Source organism: Bombina bombina, chromosome 1, assembly GCF_027579735.1.
Source record: "Bombina bombina isolate aBomBom1 chromosome 1, aBomBom1.pri, whole genome shotgun sequence".
Classification (NCBI taxonomy): domain Eukaryota; kingdom Metazoa; phylum Chordata; class Amphibia; order Anura; family Bombinatoridae; genus Bombina; species Bombina bombina.
This window is the reverse complement of record NC_069499.1, coordinates 176,128,374-176,151,126: the sequence shown is the minus strand read 5'-3', so window position 1 is coordinate 176,151,126 and position 22,753 is coordinate 176,128,374. Positions and strand designations below refer to the sequence as shown.

The 22,753-nt window shown below is 33.8% G+C and overlaps 1 protein-coding gene across 3 annotated transcripts in view; it reads left to right on the top strand.

Moving 5' to 3' along the window:
* Positions 1-21,276, top strand: part of PAX9 (paired box 9) — a 33,427-nt gene extending 12,151 nt beyond the window's left edge. For 2 of the 3 annotated variants that reach the window (XM_053689630.1, XM_053689616.1), the window contains exons 4-5: positions 15,920-16,145; positions 19,490-21,276. In XM_053689630.1, coding sequence (XP_053545605.1) covers positions 15,920-16,145; positions 19,490-19,587 — 324 coding nt within the window. In that variant the 3' untranslated portion in view covers positions 19,588-21,276. The remainder of the gene's footprint in view (positions 1-15,919; positions 16,146-19,489) is intronic. The other variant, XM_053689623.1, reaches the window with a different exon arrangement.
* Positions 21,277-22,753: the final 1,477 nt, after the last annotated feature.

Here is a 22,753-nt window from a genome sequence, read left to right as displayed (position 1 = left end):
ATATATATATATATATATATATATATATATATATATATACGTTAACAGCACTATATCTATAATAAGATATATATGCAAAGCTCTTTAACAGGAATTTAAAAATATGGAACAACTGGACTGGAATCTGGAATTCATGTATTGTACAATATTATTAGTGTAGCTGTTTATTACTTAAAGGGACATGAAAGCCAATTTTTTTCTTTTGTGATTTAGAAAGAGCATGTCATTTTAAACAACTTTCTAATTTACTTCTATTATCTAATTTGCTTCATTCTCTTGATATCATTTGCTGAAAAGCATATCTAGATATGCTCAGTAGCTGCTGATTGGTTGCTGCACCTAGAGGCCTTGTGTGATTGGCTCACACATGTGCATTGCTATTTCTTCAACAAAGGATATCTAAAGAATTGAGCAAATTAGATAATAGAAGTAAATTGGAAAGTTGTTTAAAGGACCAGTCAACACATTAGATTTGCATGCCCTATCTGAATCATGAAAGTTTAATTTTGACTAGACTGTCCCTTTAAACCTGCACATCCTTAATTTTTTAACCAACATTGTACTGTTTGAAGTTATTTTTAGCCATTTTAGGGCAGTTGGTATAAAGTAGGATACAAATCAAGAACAGATTACAGCCAATCAGGTAGCATTTTACAGTCCCTTTAAAGCCTAGTAAAATCACTTATCTCGTAGTTTGTTATTTTAAATTCCTCTTAAATTTTAACCAGTTTGATTCAATTGGGTATGTCCAAGCTTGACCAAATGTTGGGGGACTAGTAGCTATACCCCATTATACAACAGGGATTAAACAGGCACAGATTATATAACAAAATGTTCAACTGATAACATTTTAGAAGATTACAGAGGAAGAATATTTGGTTTTATGAATGGGGCTGGAGAACTGGAAAATTAATGTACAGATAATTTAAAAAATAAAAATAAATGTAACAGTTCCAGAAGCCTCTATCTAGGTGAATAATGTGATATACCAAACAATAATAATGTGATATACCAAACAATAATAATGTGATATACCAAACAATAATAATGTGATATACCAAACAATGATAATGTGATATACCAAACAATGATAATGTGATATACCAAACAATAATAATGTGATATACCAAACAATAATAATGTGATATACCAAACAATAATAATGTGATATACCAAACAATGATAATGTGATATACCAAACAATGATAATGTGATATACCAAACAATAATAATGTGATATACCAAACAATGATAATGTGATATACCAAACAATAATAATGTGATATACCAAACAATAATAATGTGATATACCAAACAATAATAATGTGATATACCAAACAATGATAATGTGATATACCAAACAATGATAATGTGATATACCAAACAATAATAATGTGATATACCAAACAATAATAATGTGATATACCAAACAATGATAATGTGATATACCAAACAATAATAATGTGATATACCAAACAATAATAATGTGATATACCAAACAATAATAATGTGATATACCAAACAATAATAATGTGATATACCAAACAATGATAATGTGATATACCAAACAATAATAATGTGATATACCAAACAATAATAATGTGATATACCAAACAATAATAATGTGATATACCAAACAATAAAATCCAGTCTCAGACAGATATAAAATAAACTGGGCCCAGAAAAATACTCAATGCTTAAGTGTTATCCTCATTTCATCAGGTGTAATTAGCGCTATACAATAAGTCAAACTTCATCTATGTTATGTGGTGCAAGTAGACTTAAAAGGACTTTTTTTCCAGCTCATTTATTAGTGTCCTTAATTGGCATCAGCATGTGAGAATAAACAAGAAGAACAGGCTTATTTAACCCAGGCTAACACATTAAAACTATATAAATAAATATAAATATATATATATATATATATATACATACATATAAATTATATATAAATGATATATAATGTATGTATATATGTATGTATTTGTGTATATATTATCATCAATTAATTGGGGTGTGAATATTTACGAAGTTTGAGGCAAAATATCTTCCTTTTTTTACATAGAGATGTTCAGGTGATATTTTCTAGTCAGCTTTTTTACAGCTATACTGCATCAGTTTCAGGTGTTTCATCATTTGGGTCCCTTTAAAAATATCTAGAAACAACCAAGGTGCCAGGTAATGATTACAAATACAAATCTTCACATTAAAGGGACATACAAATGCAAAAGGAAAATGCTCAGATGTACTTTTATAGATCTATGTACACCCTGCAAAGGTTTTCATACATCATCTTGCAATTCCTGTTCCTTTCACCTTTACTAGCTTTTTATTTAACCATTTTTATGCAAAACAAAATTGCAAAATGTTTATCTGCTACTCTTTCATATACATAATAATAACAATTCCTACAGAGGATATATTCACAGAAGCTTAAAGGGACATTATACGCTATATTTTTCTTTGCATAAATATTTTGTAGATGCTCCATTTATATAGCCCATACAGGTTGTTTTTTTGTATTTTTAAATGTTTAGTTTTGCTTATTTTTAAAAAACATTGCCCTGATTTTCAGACTCCTAACCAAGCCCCAAAGTTTTAGGAGAATACCGATGTATACCTACTCCAGCTTGCTCCTGTTTGTGTAAAAGGTCTTTTCATATGCAAAGGAAGGGGGAGGGGGAGTGTCTGCTATTTCCCACTTGCAGTGGGTGTTCCAGTAACCTTTTAAACAGAGCTAAACTGGAAGCTTCTAAGTAAGTTTTTAAATGTTTTTTTTACTGGATTTTTATATCAGTATCTGTGCATATTATTCTTTATAATAGTGTCTATTACATGCAGTTATATGAAAATTGGTGTGTACTGTGCCTTTAAAGGGATATGAAACCCCCCAAAAATATTTTAGGATTCAGACAGAGCATACCATAAAAAAAGTTTACAATTTACTTCTATTATCAAATTTTCTTTGTTCCCATGGAATTGTTGAAGAGATACGTAGATAGGAGCCTGGAGCACTACATGGCAGGAAATAGCGTTGCCATCTAGTGCTCTTGCAAATGTATAACATTCTTGCAAAACTGACACGTGCACGCTCCTGAGTTTACACCACTGCTTTTTAACAAAAGATACCATGAGAATGAAGAAAAATTGATAATAGAATTCAATTTTTAAAATTGCATGCTCTAGCTGAATCATGAAAGAAAATTTTTGAGTTTCTTTTCCCTTTAAAGGGATTTGCTAGCACAAAGTATTCTGGGGCTGTTTAGCCCACAATTGAGTTCCTATGAAGCTTGTAGTAATATGCATACTGTTCAATAAAGGCTGCTAAGCTATGTTTGTGTTTAACCCCATGATCAAGACCATTTACCTGCCCATTGTGCTGATCTAGGGGCAAACGCAGCCTCTGATTGGTGCATATGTGTTTTGCATAAGCATGATTGGCAGCCAAGCCTGCTCATAATTGATACTTACTAATCAGAAACTTTCCATGCTCCAAGGCTGGAATCTGATGTAGTTTAAATGTTTTTAATAAAAAGCAGCTAAGAAATTGCAAACTTGCTAAACAAATGTTCTAGGGTTAAAAAGCCCCAAAATAGTTTGCACTAGAATATCACTTTAAATAAAGATTTTTTTTTTTGTAAATTATGTTCACTTCAGGAATTATTGATAATAAACAATCCACATGGCATATTAAAACATATACACTGAGAAATCACATCTTACTTTAGAATCACCTTATCAGCTGTGCTTTGTATTTATTCATCTGCCACATTATTTTATTGAATAAATACTTACATATGAGAGTACAGGCAGTGTTTATGTATGTTCCATTGCAGTTTTGTATTAGCTGTTAAGTATAACACAGAATAAAGGACACTACGTATGTATGCTTTACATTAACGGAACATGAAACACATTTTTTTTCTTTAATGATTCAGATAGAGAATACAATTTTAAAAGTTTCCAATTCACTTCTATTTGAATTTGCAGTGTTCTTATGTTATTCTTTGTTAAAAACATATCTAGATAGCTAGCATGGACATATCTGTAGCACTACGTGGCAGGACACATCGCCACAGATATATCTTTTTTTTTTTATGCATTATCATAAGCCTTGTTGGCGTTCTTAGATCACTTTTTTTTTAAATAAATTTGCTCTTATATTATCCAGATTCCAGAATATTGATACCAACTGCTAAATCACTGAGAGCTAAGTGATAGCTCTCTGAAGTCTTTCTCCAATTGTTAGCTGGAGAAGATAATCCCCCCTTAATCTCTCTCTTTTTTTTTTTTAAAGACTTTTAAATCATTTACTTATGTGCACATATTATTTATTTACACTATTTGTGTGTGTAATTATATTTTTAGTGTAACTCAAAGTGTTTTTCTGTTTTGTTTTACTTACTGTTTACACTGCTTTACAGTGTTAGTTATGCAAAACTGGGGAATGATAATAAAGGGATTATTTATTTGTTTAAACAATTATCATTCCGGAGTAGACTGCCCCTTTAAGGGGAAATCTAGGTAGGCTTATAGGGCGCTCAGAAGTGTGCATGTGTCTTTAGCAGTCTATGGCACCAGCGTTTGCAACATTGTTTCTAGCACTGGTATACATTGTTGCAAACTGTTGTCCTAGACTCCTAAAGACAAGCACACTCCTGAGCCCCTATGAGCCTACTAAGACTCAATTTTCAAACAAGGCTACCAAGAGAACAAAGCCAATTTGATTATAGAATTAAATTAGAAAGTTGATTAAAATTGCACATTCTATCTAAACCACAAAAGTTCAATTCTGACTTTACTGTCTCTTTAACATTACCATTTTGTTAGCACAGTTTACATGGTTTTGCAAGCCAATGAGCAGTTGAGGGAAACACCTTTGGAATCCTTGTTCCTGGTCTGCTTTGCTGTAGTCTATTAGGGACAGATGTAAGTTAATGTGTAGAACGTTGCAGGCTCGCGTAACTCTTACAGTACTTAAATAGACTGTATACTTTATTTTTTAATAATAAGGACAAGTAAATACCACTCATGTCCACATATTATGTACTGTAAAGATAGTTTTATCACTGTTGTTTTATAACTGTAATTTTTCTATAAAAATGGCCCAAAAAGTAGCAAATGCTCTACTGGAATGAGCAGTAGGTATGTGTATTTGGATCTTTCGTGAGGAAGTAGGTGGCCGCGTGATCTTGAGTGGTGATATCTCACAAGAATAAAAGAGCCGAACGGCACAAACGGCCACCTACTTCCTCACAAAGGATCCAAATGCACATATCTAATGAGCAGTAATGCACTCAGAAGGAGTTGGGTTTAAGCCAAGCTGCTAAAGTAACAGCAGCTTTCTGAACTTTGATCAAGGAGGATCATAAGAAGTGGGAGGGATCTAAAGCTCTGGTGTGTTGGGGTGTCTTTTTCCTCCTCTTTCTCCTAGTGGTCAGGAGGTTAATATTCACACATTTGATGACTTGTGGACTCTCACCATCTGATGAAAGAAAATAGTATGTTGCATAGAAGTAACAAATGGGTTTTACTGCCCTTTTTACAAATACAGCTGTATCAACTGTGCACTTCCTCCTAAACCTAATTGGCTGATAGTTACTTCCTTCTAGTGCTCAAGGGCTTATATGAACCTACTGTTACTGACTATTTGACAGACCATAAGAATATGTAACCTAACAGCTACAACTCCTTAGCACACTTTACATAACTGATACTGCTGTATTTGTTCAAGGAAACATGTATATATTGCAATAGTGTATTGTTTTCCTTAACATTTTACAAGAATATTACATGCCAGGTTTTACATCCATTGGGATCCATTGGGATGGATTCAATTGCTGCCTTTTCATGAATTATGTGTTTATACAAATCCATCTCAATGAGCCACCAGCAGAAAATACATTGCTGTCTGCTTACTGTACACTGCTATCAGACTGAACCACAGTTTTCCTGGTTCTACCCTGACAAGGATAATTGTTTTAAGGAAATGTTATATTAAAGTACTAATGGGCTAAAGTATTTCTGTACTTAGCTGCTAAATGTATAAACATATTTTTCTTCACCATCTTTGCATATGTTCTCAATTCAGATCTGCTTGTGAAATCCTTATCTTCTCAATACGTTTTAAACATTGATTTATAGGACAGGATGTCTTTAATGTCATTAATTTGGCATGCAGTCTGTTTTTTTGTTGTTGCTATTTTCAAAGCATCAAACCACAAGAATCCTTTGTCTGCTGTTGGAGGGAGTTAGGAAGCAGCTAACCCTGCCCTGAAAAAGATATATTTGCACGGAAGATATTAAATCTTAGCAGGTTTAAGTCCTTAAGTGACGAGAAGCCCTCAGGGAAGAGCACTCATTAAGTTAATCAAATCCTTGCAGCGTGTTGAATGCATCGTTTTTCACGGTCTCATTTACATGGGATGATTCAGTCGGGTGACATCGATATCAATTCAAGCTGTGTCATACTTCAGGGCTTAAATAGTTAAAAGGGACTTTCAACAGTAAATGACCACAAGATATGATGATGAATTGAAAGCAAATATTAGCCTGAGAATAATACATAGTTGCTTAAACAGTAAACAAATATGTGTAATGTTTTAATTTTTTATAATGTATTTTAGTTTTTGTAAAGTAATAGGTGCCGCCATGTTTAAACTTAGGTTAAACTTATATAATCTCTTCTACGGGGAACAACTAGGGGCAGATAAATTGTGCATAAAGAATGGTAGTGTACAATGATAAAGTATAAAGTTTCTTTAACATGGCTATATCCCACTCAGGTACACAGCCTCCATACAGCCATTATTTCCATGCATTGTCTGTCCCTAACTGAAGAAGAGATGAAGATATTAGATAAAGGAAACCTGGGTTTCTAAATTACTTTATAGAAATTCATGAGAATTGGAAAGCCCACAATTTTCAGAATTCAATTACAGGAACAGGGAAAATATAAAATTAAAAATTATTGCAAAATAAATGTATTTACTATACATAATCAAACATTTGCATATTACAATCTCATACTGCCAAAGAAAAGTATGCATCCACTACTAAGCACTGCATTACATAAGATCTGAGCAAAGTAATCGTTTTATAAACATACTATTGTGTTAACAAATCTTTCACTGTTGTGAAGTCAGGGGAGGGACATATCCCTTGTAAAGCCTATTGATTATATTTACTTTATTTCCTTTGCTGTGGATGAAGATGAGAGACGGGGAAAGAGGAAAAACTTGAAGAAAAAAATTAATGAATGAGGTGGAAATAGAGAGAAATGGGGAGAGTGCGGAGAGGGTAGAAAGAGCAGGAGAAGAGCAGAGAATTACACTATACATAGAGACATACACCATACAAAATGGTATAATTGCAATTAAAGGACATTAATGTAATTTCCTATTTATGTATCAGGAATTAAACAGAGCACTGCAAACCATCTGCATACAAAACAAATATTTTAAAAACATTTAAAAACTTGAATTTTAATAGCAAACTGCATATTTATTTGCAGTCCAGCGACATACCCCTTGAAAACCTTCTTGTGTTGATCATATTTCGTTTGGTATGGCCAGTTTGGGACAGATAAATACAAGTCTCTCAGGCAATTACTTTGTAGAATGTTGCAGGGTCGGAGTCCTAGGTCCTGAAGGATGCATTCTGGCTTTTCTGGGGACAGTAGAAAAATACATAAATGATAGGCATATTACAGGACAAACTGTCAAAGTACATTTTTATTTTAATATAATTTTAAGACATTAATACACTTTGAACGACCATACCAAGATTCAACAATTTCCTAGGGGTCAATTTATTATAGTGCGAGCGGACATGATACGATATACTTATCTTGTGACATGTAAGATGAACTGTATCTTGCGAACTGCTGGTGCAATACCGCCCCATGCAGATTTGCGGTCAATCGGCCGCTAGCAGGGGGTGTCAATCAACCCAATCGTATTCGATCGGGTTGATTTCTGTCCGCCGCCTCAGAGCAGTCAGACAAGTTATGGAGCAGCGGTCTTTAGACTTTTGTTTCCGGTGAGCCATACAGAGTTTGATAAATTGACCCCTTAATCTCAAAATTCTACTTGACATTCATTTCCTAGAACTTATTTATATATAAACAAATAAAAATAAATACATAATCTATTTACTTCCTGAAACTCTAGTTGCTCAATAAACACCAAACTTTTTAACCCTTTCGTGTCAGGGCTAAAATGCCTACATCGGAACAACTGTTCCGATGTAGACAAATTGAAACCACGATCGCGAGATTTCAATTATTGGATCGCGTCTGGGGGCGTCCCTACAACCCTAGGAATGCCCCCAAGACCGCGATCAAGTCCTGACAGCACAGAAGGCTTCAGGACAGCTGTTAGCTATGATGTTCTATTCCGTCATAACGGCTTTAAAGCCCAGTCTAATTATGACAGAATAGAACGTCATAACAGCTTAAAAAAGGTTAATCTGTCCATGATTTGACTATAGGCCCAGTATACACGGGTCTCCAGAAAAATATATATGCCCTTTACCATAAACAATGCCAATATGACTCCTTCCTGGATACATTTCTTACTTCTGGTATGTAAACCATGTATAACAATTACTGTAATTTCTCATTGTGCACACAGAAATTTGAGGGTACCTGGTCTGTACTGTGAGAACGTAAAGTTTTGTGAGAATGAATTTGTTCATTAGTTTCAATGTTAAAAATAGCATTTTTTACAAAACTAATTTTACAGTGTAAGAAATGTTTAAAAGCCTATTATTGTAAATGGGAAAAGCTACAGATATTAATATCCCATACTGTTAATCTTGTTTTTGACCAAAATCTTGCCAATTTTTCATACTAAATTGTTTAACAATAAACAACATTAGAAAAATATGTATAATAAACAGTTTTACAGTTGGATGTTTATAAATAACTTATCAAATACACACTTTATACCAATAATTGCCCAGTTAAAATGCATTAAACACCAATGTTAATATTTTTTTCCTTAAAAAAACCCTAAATACCAGTGATTTCACAACCTCTAAATATATTTTTTTGGTCACCACATCACTACAGAAAATACTGTACTTTCAAAATGGTGTCTATTTCTTAACCACATATTTCATTTTGATATTTTTAAAAACACACAGTGCAGTGGATCTTGAAAGTAAACACTGCTTTAACACAAAGCCATGTAAATGAAAATTACACTAAGATAAATATTAAACACATATAGGCATTGCAAGAAGTCATTTGCACAATAGTTTTCACTATGCTGCAGTCATGATTTCTGTATTCTCGCGTTTTTATTGGTTCTTGTGAGCTATGGGACCACACATATAACTAGCCAATAAATATATTTAAAGGGATATCAAACCCAAAATGTAAACAACCTCCTAATTTACTTGTATTATCATTTTTCTTTGTTCTCTTTGTATCTTTTGTTGAAAGAAAAAAAAGAACGTACGCTTAGAAACTGGACCATTTTTGGAGCATATTACAGCAGCAGTTTTACAAAAATGTTATCTATTTACAAGAGCACTAGATGGCAGCACTTTTTCTTGCCCTGTAGTGCTCCAGATGCCTACCTAGGTATCTCTTCAACACTTTCAACACAGAATATCATGGAAACAAAGCAAATTTGATAATAGAAGTAAACAGTAAACTTTTTTTTTTAAACGGTATGTTCTGTCTGAATCACAAAAGAAAATGATTGGGTGTCATATTCCTTTAAATATTTACATTTTCAGGACCAACCAATAGGGAAAGGACTATCAAACAGATATGAATATAGCTTGAATGAATCTAGTCCATTGTATATTAAAGGGACATGAAACCCAATTTTTTTTCTTTCATGCTATAGAGAGAACATGCAATTTTAAACAACTTTCTAATTTACTTCTATTAGCTAATTTGCTTCATTCTCTTGATATCCTTTGCTGAAAAGCATATCTAGATATGCTCAGAAGCTGCTGATTGGTGGCTGTACATAGATGCCTCATGTGATTGGCTCACCCATGTGCATTGCCATTTCTTCAACAAGGGATATCTAAAAAATGAAGCAAATTAGATAATAGAAGTAAATTGGAAAGTTATTTAAAATTGTTTTCTCTACCTGACTCATGAAAGAAAAAAATTGGGTTTAGTGTCCCTTTAAGTACATCTAAAATGACATTAGTGTGTTTTTTTTCTATGGACAAAAGAATGAGGTTGTTTTTGTGTTTTATGAAGTATTGCATAAGCAGTCACAATGACTTTACCAGAAACTTACTTTGGTTGACATTTCCAGCATTAAAGGATTACTTTCTGTTATAATTTTTAAGCTAAACAACTAACATATTAAAGTTAATAAACATTAATTAAAACCTACTGACCTATATTTTCTCCAAAACGAAGTTTCATAACGTTCTAAAAGTTATATCTTTTATTCGCCGATGATGTCACGTTATCCTGCCCACTATTTTCAGCACTGCATGTTCAAAATACTTAAACCAATAACTTTGTGTTTAAAGCGCCATTTTGAAACCTAGGTATTGTAAACGGATTGGTACAGAGCAAAGGATACCCACGGAGTGGGTTGGGAAAACAATTAAATTTGCAGACAAGATTTCTGATATACGGTCGAGATATGTTAATGAAATGCTATTGATAAAAAGCGTATTTGGGGTAGTTAGTTAGTAACAGGCATAGAAAATATTTACTTACAGTGGCCCTTTAATGTTATTATCACTCCAGTACAAGACTTATAGGGACAGTTCACTGTAAAAAAAAATCCTGAATGTGTTCCCCATGACTTGTTTTACCAGCTGCAGCCTATAAAATGTAGGAGACATTTGTCATTTATGCTTCTTTTTGCAAAATAAATAGCTGGATTTGCTCTTTGAAACCACAGCCTATCAAAATAGTCTAAGCTTGCAGACAGATCAGATCTCGTTATATTATCACTCAAATGCTTCCCTTTCTTATCTCTGTCTCTGTACAATACAATACTAGAAAGAACAATTGAAAATGAACATTTTAGAACTCTATCTCTTCCACCTCCCACTGTGAGTGTAATTTATTCTGCTAGGTGTGTTTACATAGTTTGTCAATAGTCTATACCTAGGTATAGATACTTTCAGTATAGGTAGGGATACTACAGGCTAAATCAGCTATTTCAAATGCCAATATAAAGGTTTAGGAGCTATTTGTAAACAATTTAATACACCCCAGCAGGTAAAACGGATCATTGGGAACAAATGAAAGGAAAGTTTTTGGATAAACTGTCCCTTTAACTATGAACTTGTAAAAAGAGTGTGAGTCTCTACTTTGCGCTCATCATAGAAAGTATAGGGAGAGTTAGTAATGCAAGGTCGCAATATTTTCCTATTCAACTGGTTCTAGCGTTAATGATATTAGTGTCACGATCGCGTTTGCTCTTCTAGCGGTAGCAATTGTGCTTTGCTTGTTATCTAGGCCATTAGCTATATAACCTTCCTCAAACTAAAATATTTTCTTTTTGTCTTTGGCTTATAATTAGTTCTCACAGAAGCTTGTAAGATTTATGACAAATTACTTGCTTACACAAGAGATATTTGTTTTACAAAATCCCAAAATATTTAAAGGAACAGTAAAAATTTAAACTTTTATGTTTTAGATAGAGAATGCAACTTGAAAAACAAACTTCAGATTTTCTTCTATTAACAAATATGCTTCATTCTCTTGGTATTTGTTGTTTAAGAGTAAATCTAAGCTCATAGGGCCTCAGGAGTGTGCACGTGTATTTAGCACTCTGTGGTCTAGTTTGCATTGTTGTTGTAAAATGTGTAAACTCATGGTAAGATAAAACATCTTCCTAGACTATTAAAGGGACACTGTACCCAAAAATTTTCTTTCGTGATTCAGATTGAGCATGAAATTTTAAGCAACTTTCTAATTTACTCCTATTATCAAATTTTCTTCATTCTCTTGGTATCTTTATTTGAAATGCAAGAATGTAAGTTTAGATGCCGGCCCATTTTTGGTGAACAACCTGGGTTGTCCTTGCTGATTGGTGGATAAATTCATCCACCAATAAAAAAGTGCTGTCCAGAGTACTGAAACCAAAACAAAAGCTTAGATTCCTTCTTTTTCAAATAATGATAGCAAGAGAACGAAGAAAAATTGATAATAGGAGTAAATTAGAAAGCTGCTTAAAATTGCATTCTCTTTCTGAATTACAAAAGAAAATATTTGGGTTCAGTGTCCCTTTAATGGAAATATTTTTTGTTACCACCAGTTTACACAGTTGACAACAGTAATATAAACTAGGCCTATGACAACAATGTTTGCAACAATATATAAAATTGCTTCATATATTGTTACAAACACATGCACTGTCTGAGAATGAAGGAAATTTGATAGTTTTATAAAATTGCGTGCTCGGTCTGAATCATAAAAAGTTTTATTTTGACATTACTGTTTCTTTAAGCAGAAATGATAACTAATCAGAATAGTGTTTTCCTTATTGATAAACTACATCTGTTTGGTTAGATGAATCCAGTTATAGAAGAAACAAAGCTCTTACTTGTAGAAACTCAATTTTACCTACTGAAAACAGATGTGTTTTTGCCTTTAGAAACAGCATTGTCATACAAGTCATACTTTGTGGCAAAAAGATTAATAGTTTTAGGGGGGTAACAATCATTTACTTATTACAAAACAAATTCACGAGAACCTGAACAGGATGAAAAAAGTAAAGAAAGAAAAAAAAAAGTGCTAACAAAACTCTACCCAGCAAAAAAAGGTATTCTTCTTTTGATGGATGGTTCCTTGGGAGGAAAAGAATCATGTGTTTGGTCTACACATTGTGTCATGAAAAATCTTTCCTCATTGATCAAACAAAATAACAAGAGTCCTTAATCCAACATACACACATCTTCTCTCTCTTCCTGAAATAAGAGAACACAGGAGTTTTCTTGTTTTGTAGGTTCATTTTCCTGCCACTTAAAGGGGGGGATTTTGATGATCCATTATCGTCCTTGTATTAGATACATCAAGCCATCCAAGGCTATGTCTAAATACACAGAGTGAGAATCTCAGGTTGAAAGGATCCTTTGTGTGAAATCTTAAGGTCAAAGCTGCTTTGCAAACATTGTATTTGTGTGTAGGTTTTGCAGGACGTGTATTTAGGACACCACTCAATAAGCTGCGAATTGCTTCTTAAACTGGACAATGCTTTTATTATTCATAATGGATCAAAAAATTGCTCTCATTTTAACCCTTTGATAAACGCTCTGAAAATATGTAATTAAATACACCAACTAGGAAAAAGTCAAAAACCTTAATTTTGATAGGGAATAGTACAGAGAACACAGGATGCGACTATTTGAGATGTAGGGTAAACTGGGAGAGTATGATGTACTGGATGCAGGCAATGGAAACTCATTTGGGGCAGCACCTGGCAATTCCTTGGTGTAGGTGCACACAAGTAAGTTCTCTTAGCTGAGAATGTGGTTGTAGCTCATTGGACAAAAGGTATAACATTGGAATTGCAAGACATATAAAGGTAAAGATTTACATTATTTTAAGAATTAAAATAGATATGAAACACTTTGAGGTTGTAATGTTAATAGTTATATATATATATATATATATATATATATATATATGCGCGTCATAACAAAAGTTGCAATATACTTTCATTATTTATTTTGTCTCTTTTTCCTGTAAGTTTGAAAAGTCTGGGTTTTCCAGTTAAGAAAACTGGAAGTGCACACTACAGACTTTGCAAACTGAACTCTTCAACATATCTGTCCCTAAGTGACCTCAATATAGGTGATTGCAACACTTGCATTGTTTTGCAGTATATTTACAAAATGACAGTTTCTAGCCTTGTCTTCTCCAAATAAAGCAAGTGGTAGTGATTGGTAATTGAAAAAATAATTGCACAATATTAATATATTCAGAAAGTTTTCACACATGGATATGTTAACATATTCAACACAATCTAAAATTCCTTTAATTAAAATGTTTCTTTAATTATGTCAGTTCTACCTTGGATTAGATTAGATTTTGCAAACATTGAGATTGTGACGAAAAAATAATTTGGCACTCAGGTCTTAGACATCTACTATTATAAGAGAAAATAATTCATACCTTGTACTTGGTAATTATGATTTATACCATACCTACTAATTACAAGACACAGAGGTCATGAAAATAAATTTACATGACAATATTAAAAATGAATGTTCTTCTCTAAATAAAAATACACACATCAGATACTATACAAATGTATGTGGTCATTATATTATTGCATCAGCACAGCATTGCAACAAAAAGATCCCACTATATACTCTGCCAACCTCCATGCTGACCATTGAAGTATTAATAAAGAGCACATATTCTTGTCTATCATATCAAATAATTTATACGATAAAGCTCTCTTGGGACTATAGAACAAAAATGATGTTTTATTTCATTTTAAAAACATATTATTTGATGTATATTGTCATATGTAATGCTATGTTACAAATAAAGTCAACATTAACCTTCATGATTTAGATTTAGACCGCACAGTTTTAAAAAAGTACTTTCCAGTTGACTTCCATTATCTAAGTATGCACAATCTTTATATATGCACACTTTCTGAGGCACTTACTGCTACTGAGCCTGTGCAAGATTCACAAAATGTATGTGAATACATTTTTGATTGGCTGATTACTGTCACATGATGCAGGGGCAAGGAAAATAAAACTAACATTGACAGAAAAAAAAATCTACTACACTATTCGTGAAATTCCGACTGTGTTTCTGCATTGTCTATACACTGTTCTACAAATATTTACAATTTTAAAGGACCACTAAACACGGTAGAAGTAATTAACTGTGTAGTGAAATATACATAAAGTAATTCATTTATTAATTTTACACATTTTAGTATTTCTAAAAACAAAATCCCAGTCAACAACCCTTAATTAAAAATGTAAATATTTGTAGTAGTAATGCATAGTAATATACATAGTTAAGATAATTTATTTATTAATTTTACATATTTTATATTGTTTTACCTTCAATAGTTTTTTGAAAAAACAAATTGCAGTATCAACACCCCTTATTTGTCTGTACATTGCAGGTCTACAGGTTTTAATTGGCTATTTCTTGTAATGTTATCTGTGATGTCAATGGCATTGTTTTCCGATGGAAAACAAAATATACCCCATACATATTGGTCAGGGGTTCATATTTCCAGGGGTCAAGTCGGGCGGGAATGCATGGGAACGGAGTTCCTGCACTATTTTTGCAGGAGGAACTAAGTTCCCTCTGGACAGAGAACAGAAATGCTTCAGTAAACATTGCTGCTGCTGGTGGGAGGAGCTAGAGCACCGTGTGGTTAGTCCTCTAGTGAGATCCTCTAGTAATGGGCAGTAACATTTCCTACAATACAATAAATGCAAGCCTGTCAGCTGTCCTGCTTGTGTGATCACCCCGCACTGTGTGAAACACATGGTGCTTACTGTGTGGCTTGCTCTGGGGTTATTTAGCTCCCCTCAACAGAAATAGGACTATTGCACCTTAAGTGGGCTCTGTTTATTAACCGTGTATAAATTATATACATATAAATACAGTCTGTGTAAGTGTATATATATAAAATAATATTGTGAGAGGGGGTGGAAGTTTTGGTGAGTTCCCACACTTTTTTTGTAGCACTTAACCCCTGCATGTTTCTCCGTTCATGAGAGACTGCAGGGGTACATGTGCATGTTTTCTCAAAATTTGCACAGGCATAGATAAGGATAGACCTATTGCTTCACAATTAGATGAGCAAAGTGCCATTAACAACAACAACAAAAAAAAACAGAGAGATCAAATAATGTCAAGTAATGAAAATAAAGAAAAGAATATATATGTATATACAAAAATAGATCAAATTAACAATTGTTTAATGCCCTCTTTCCTTAGGCAGCCAGTGGTATTCCAGCGGTCAGTGGCTTTGTGGCAGCTTCTGGCATGACCCCGTATCCCACTGCTTCACCAGTCTCACCCTATATGACCTACAGCACAGCAGCGCCCACGGGCTATGTTACAGGCCACGGCTGGCAGCACACAGGGGGCACCCCACTATCTCCCCACAGCTGTGATATCACTGCCTCATTGGCATTCAAAGGCATGCAGACAGCACGGGAAGGTGAGTAATGTTACTTTCACTTATTGGGGTTTTAAAGCAGGGGCATACTTAGGTTATATGCTGCTCTAGGCCTACAGCAGCATTTGCCCTCCCATTTTTTCTCTTGCTAACTGCACTTTTTTCTTTTTCTATAACTGATTGCTGTATTGTTTGCCTGTATTCTAACAATATGTGCTCCAACAGAAGAGATATATGGGAGCAATGCCAGTGATACTAAGTCAGGGGCCAATTATCTAAAGGTCTATCTGGGCTGGAAAGATTATTCCTTTTATTTCCCTGGTGAAATTATATAAATTCATCTTTTATCCTGAAAACAGGGAGTCTTACTAAGGGCGCATACTGCATTTTGTATGGGAAGGTAATGCATATATTATAAAACTGAACAATAAAAATCAGATAATAATTTAACCATTCAGTCATAAATACACAGGAAAACATTGTACTTTTAAGGTGTATCAAAAACCGTAACAAAATTGTTCACCAAAAATCGTATTTTATTAAAAATATAAAATGTGTATGTAAATTACACAGGAATAAATCATATTAAATATGCACAGCATAATTCGTCATTTAAGTACACTTAAAAATTAGTACTTACAAGTACAAAATACAAAGCGTACTTGTTGTTTTTTCGTGAAATGGGCTGATAGAAAAACACATGCATACCAAAATATAAGCGATTGTAAAGATGCTATTCGCAGAAAGCAGTGTAACATGATTTATATTGGCTGCAAGATTTAATTTTTAAAATGCGCGCCCCTTGCTCACTGCTAACTTTGCTCTACACAGAGAAGTTTTCCTTTCCAGCGAGCTGCATTAATTTCACTTGGAGACATCTCACCACTCGTAGGGATTGCCCCTTTTTTAAAGGGACACTAAACACAAATTGTAAACTACATAATTTATAAACCTTCATATATAAAAATAGTTTTGGAATGAAAACTACAACTTTATTTTGTCAAACTAGTATATTGTTTTATGTTTATTCTTTTCACTGATTTCCATGTCCCCCAGAACAAAAGAACCCCTGCTAACAAATCACAAACTAATATTCAGATATAGCACAAATTCTGTTTGCACATGTGCAGACTGGGGTAGACTGCACTCTTGTATTCCCTTAAAGGGATAGTCTAGTCTAAATGTGGCCCCCAATCAGCAAGCTCTACCAAGGTGCTGAACCAAAAATTGGCTGGCTCCTAAGCTTACATTCTTTCTTTTTCAAATAAAGATACCAAGAGAACGAAGAAAAATGCTAATAGGAGTAAATTAGAAAGCTGCTTAAAATTGCATGCTCTATCTGAATCATGAAAGTTTAATTTTGACTAGACTATCTCTTTAAGGCGGTTTAATACTGATTCAACTTGGCTACTATTGCAAATAATGAGTTGCCTATCATGATTGTTGAAGCAAAACTGATAATCCACCTTTTAAAAGCATGTGACAGCATAGAAGCTTAGGGAGGGAGGGAAAAGTAAACAAAAGCTTGCATATATTGCCAAGCCTCCCTGGGAGAAAGTTGAACAAACACGATTTTTAGATGTATTTTACAGCAAAAGGCTGCAAAATAAATAATTAATGTATATTGCAATAATGTTTCACTTGCAATAATGAAACATGTTATGCGTTGTTGAAATGTCAAGTTTAATGGGCCCTTAAGATAAGTCCACCAGCGCAGTTCTTGTGAGGGTAGTCATGAAAAACCATGTCTGATCTGGCAAGGCTTCGGTAATCGTCCGCTAAGTGACTATTTATTGACCTATCAAACTTGCCAGCATCGGTCTATGCAAAAATATACAATTTGGTTACAATTGACACAGTATTTTTGTGTTTATTATTAAAGACATCATAAAATCTTGCCCAGATTTTCCATGCTGGTGAGCACAGAAAGAAATCACACAAAATCTTTGGGATTTTTTTAGACCTTGTATTGTAATGTAGGAGTCTCTGTTTCACATAAAGAACGCTACATAGCAACATAAACATGTCTCAAGTTCAAATTTGTATTTCTTTTTTTTAAGAGCCTTGCTGTGCCAACGAGACTTCTCAGAATATCTTGCCTGAGTGGCGAGGCCTTCAGTGAGATGTTCAGATGCAAACCATATAAATGACTTAAGGGGTAAAAAAGCCATATCTACTCCCCTTACCTCAAAATGTACCAGTGAGCTTAAAAGGATATTAAATTAAATGCCCTTAAAATATTTAATTATGCCTAGTAATAAAAGGTTGCAATACTTTACCCACTTTTCTGCAATTTAACTGCAGAAATTGTAACTTTTTCACTTTTTCCACTGCTCCAGAAACTAACCCTGCAACATTCTGCATGGTCTTTGCTCAGATAAAACATACAACTTTAAGAGACTTTTCAATTAATTTATCATGTAGGTTCAAGAGTAAGAAATCCAAAATTAGAAAACAGCACAATTAAATGTATGGGGCACGGAAAAAAAGACTAGCCAAGTCTTGATAGGACACAATTTCCACCCTCCAAATGGATAAAATACCTTTATTTCTTATAAATTGGGTCCATAGGCAAAAATACAATGTTTCAGGCCTGTTATAGGCCTTTAGTCATGACTAAGGGCCTATTGTAGGCCTGAAAAGTTGTAAGATAAGCTCAGGAGCAACAATGCAATACTGGGAACTAACTGGGGATTGGTGACTACACACATATGCCTCTTGCCATTGGGTTATGTGCAAACAAATGTGCAATAATAAAAATGCTAATTAACATTAGAGCATTTTCTTTTTACATTTCCATATCCCTTTAAGTTATTAAAATTACCATTATTTTAATGCAACAGGGTCCAACATAAAAATGTTCGACATTTTGATCTCATAATGAGATGTTAGACATGACCAAGATAATAATGGTCAGTTTCAATTAAAAAGTTTGGCACGTGAAGTATCTGGCAAACAGTGCCCATTAAGTTAGAGACATGGTGGTGCTGTCTTCAGTGAAACTTCCAGCAATGGGCCCCAAATACTATTGGGTGGGCAAACAAGATTCCCAAACAAGCAGTGGACACTGTACAATCCCTGCCCTATTTTCCATTGTACAAGCATTTGCTTGTTCAGCGCCACTCCATTCTCAGATCAGGGCCTGTCAATCATCCCAAAAAGGCAAGTGTGGGGTGATTTATCTCTGCAACCTCAGAGGTGGCGGAGAGGTAACAAAACAGTGGACATATGACCAAAAGGGCTTAGTACACAGAGCCCAATAACTATAGATGGCTTATATATCTCTGAGCGCCAGTTATATTAGTCACATTCTTAACAAGTACATGTATTTTAATGTCTAGAAATTGTCTATCTCCATTAGGTAACAAATATTCTCTTGTCTACAGCAGAAGAATCCAAAGTGAACATCCAAACACGCAAGTCACCACAACAATACCATACATCCCAACGCCATGGGACAGTTGCTCATATGCAAAGTGCATAGAGACAAGTGACTCTTTGTCCACAAGGTGTTACCAACTGATTTCTGGTAAAGATTCAATGGGCCATGACATCACAACAAACTCCGAAACAGCTGGAAATTTACAAGAACTGCATATGTCAAGCATGATCATCTGCCTCTTTCATATAGACCTATGGTTACTTTGGAAGATATATATCAGAGGACAGATTGTAAAGGAAACTTTTGCAAATAATTCTCCTTTTATCAATGCTGACTGAAATACATGTCACTTTTCACCATAATCTTTAAAGCCCATGACTGCCCAGAATCGTCTTGCTATTATATTACTTTGTAAGTAAGAAACTATAAAAAAATGAACTCCTGAACTTAATGTGAAGAGGAAATGAAGTGACATTGTACTTAAACCTCATGCTGCTGAGTCTTTTTGCAGATCTTCAGTAGCCGATATAAGAATTTGGGGTTATAAACCCATAAAAGAGAGAGAGATGATAGACATTAGGGTCTCTAAAAGTGGCTAAACCAGATAAGATCTGGAGGACTTCTTCATAAACACCACTTGTCACCCTCCTAATATTATAGAGCAGGACTCAGCAGATCACTATCTGGATAAATATAATAGACAACTCATACATATCCAAAAGGAAATGTGAAAGAAATGAACTTTATTATGTTATTTTAATTATTATGGTCTAATTTCAATATACAGAGGGATAAAGGGTGGTTAATATTTTCTCTTATCCGTAAAGCCAGATAGATCTTCAGATAATTGTTAATAAAACCACATTATTGTGACTGTTTGGTCTTTGGAAAATAATCATTGTCCACAAAAAAATGTGTTTTGTTTTACATAGCAATTCCATGGAATATTATAAGAATTCCTCCCCAAATGGTATAATTATATGGTGCACTTCTTTTTGCCAGCATGATTGATGCTGGACATGAAAATAATTTGTCAGAAACTTGTATATTGATTACACTACATCTGTTGTCAACAGAAACGGTTAATTTAAAGCACTTAAAGACTTGAACTGTAAAACAGTACTACGACAGCTCCATCTGCCCTGATGGCTATTAGATGTCTATTTAAATTATGGGAAGATAATGCCCAACTGAGTGTATTAAAGGGATACTAAACCCAATTTTTTTTCTTTAATGATTTAGATAGAGCATTCAATTTTAAGCAACTTTCTAAATTAATTAAATTATAAATCTTTCTTTGTTCTCTTGCTATATTTATTTAAAAAGCAGGAATATGAAGCTTAGGAGTCGGCCCATTTTTGGTTCAGAAGGTGGGTTATGTTTGCTTATTAGTTAGCCAAATGTAGCAACCAATAAGCAAGCGCTATCCAGGGTGCTGAACCTAAAATGGGCCGGCTACTAAGCTTTACATTCCTGCTTTTTAATAAAGATAGCAAGAGAACAAAGAAAAATTGATAATAGGAGTAAATTAGAAACTTGCTTAAAATTGCATGCACTATCTGAGTCAAAAAAGAAAAAAAAATGTTTTAGTATCCCTTTAAGTCACCACTGATATTTGGTTAAATGGGCTTTGTAATTTGCTACTGTCCCAAAAGGGGCAACCGTTAATACTTAAGGCTACAACTGCAACCAGTGGAATATGAAGAAGGTTTTGATAGTGTCCCTTCTCTAGCTCTGAATGTGCCTTATACTGAAAAATAAAATAAAATGGGAAAAAACTCATCCATCTAACACCTTCTCCCTGTTGTATTTTTTTTATTTATTTATTATTCTTTATTGTAATTTTAACATACACAACTAACATATTAGTAACACTTTTACCCCGTTAAATAGGCATTAAGATAAGATGTTATCATTAAACAGATTATTAATAAGAGTCCGCAATGAGAAAGTCCCACAGGACCCAGTTATAATCTAGATATAAAGAAATAACTATGGTACTGCCAGTGTTATTTTCATGTGTGATAAAACATATATAATTCACTTTATTTCAAACTAGTGCAAAACTAAGCAAAATTGAAACATATGTAAATTTACATAACGATGCAAGTAGTAGTAACGCACCACAAGAGTAATAAGTCTCAGGTAGGGGACACTCACAAGAGAAACAAAAGGGAAAGAAGAAAAGAAAAGCAGGGAGGAAATTCAAAGCTTCAGCAAAACCAAAGTTAGTAGAAGAGAAATAAATAAATGTAGAGAAAAGAGAGAGAGGTTCCCAACCTCCAAACTAGTAGCTAAGAATTATGATTAGTATTTTTGTTCCTGTTGTATTTATTTAAACTTAAAGAAATGTATATGTATATGTTCATTTTTAGTGCTTCTCACTTTAGTAAGAAGTTGTAAGTTGCCTGTGTTAAATTACTCACTCAATGGAAATTAAACATTACAAGTCCTTGCTCTTATACTGTCAATGACTTTGGTGACTACAAAAGATATCATCAGAGCTTTGAATGATAACTTTATGATTTGGCAGTGTACAACTTCGGGGCAAGGAAGTAGGATACTAGTATGGTTGGCCAATGGCGGAGCTAGGCGGGAGAAGAAGGTTTCATGCATCCCAATTTGTTGCTATGGTAACCACAAACCTCAAAGGTGTCGGCTAGCAATGCTTTTTTTATATGTCCAGTGCTTCTTTATGCAGAGCAATGAGATAGGTGAGACCCTTGACTTGTTCTCCTTGAACTTTTGTGATATCAACCACTTGTATTTAACCTCACATTTAATAGGCTGGAATCACACCTGCATGTTATTTAATATAGTGCATTAGCCATATTATGATCTCATAGGGGTGCTAAGTATAATTTCATTTTCAGTTTATTAAGGGCCCAAACCAAGGAAATTTCAGGTTATTCAGCTTTTGAATGAGAACATTATTTTTCTGTCATAATTTTCTTATATTATGTAAAGGTTTCTGAAATTGTTATATGATATTTGGTTTATTTCCAAAACAAGAATAGAAGGAAATACAATTGCTAATTATCAACAGAAAATAGCTGGTTAATAAACATGTGAGACATGTACAAAATGAAAACAAGCTAGTGAGGGATTTTCCAATAAAAATCCCCATAAACTACAAAATATTTTAAGAATACTGTATATTGTTTAGTTATATCTTAAAAAATACTCAACACATTATTTTTTTTAAGGCGCAATAACTGCCATTTGTACTCCTGCAAATGTATTTAGTAGTTTTGGATGTATGATTTAA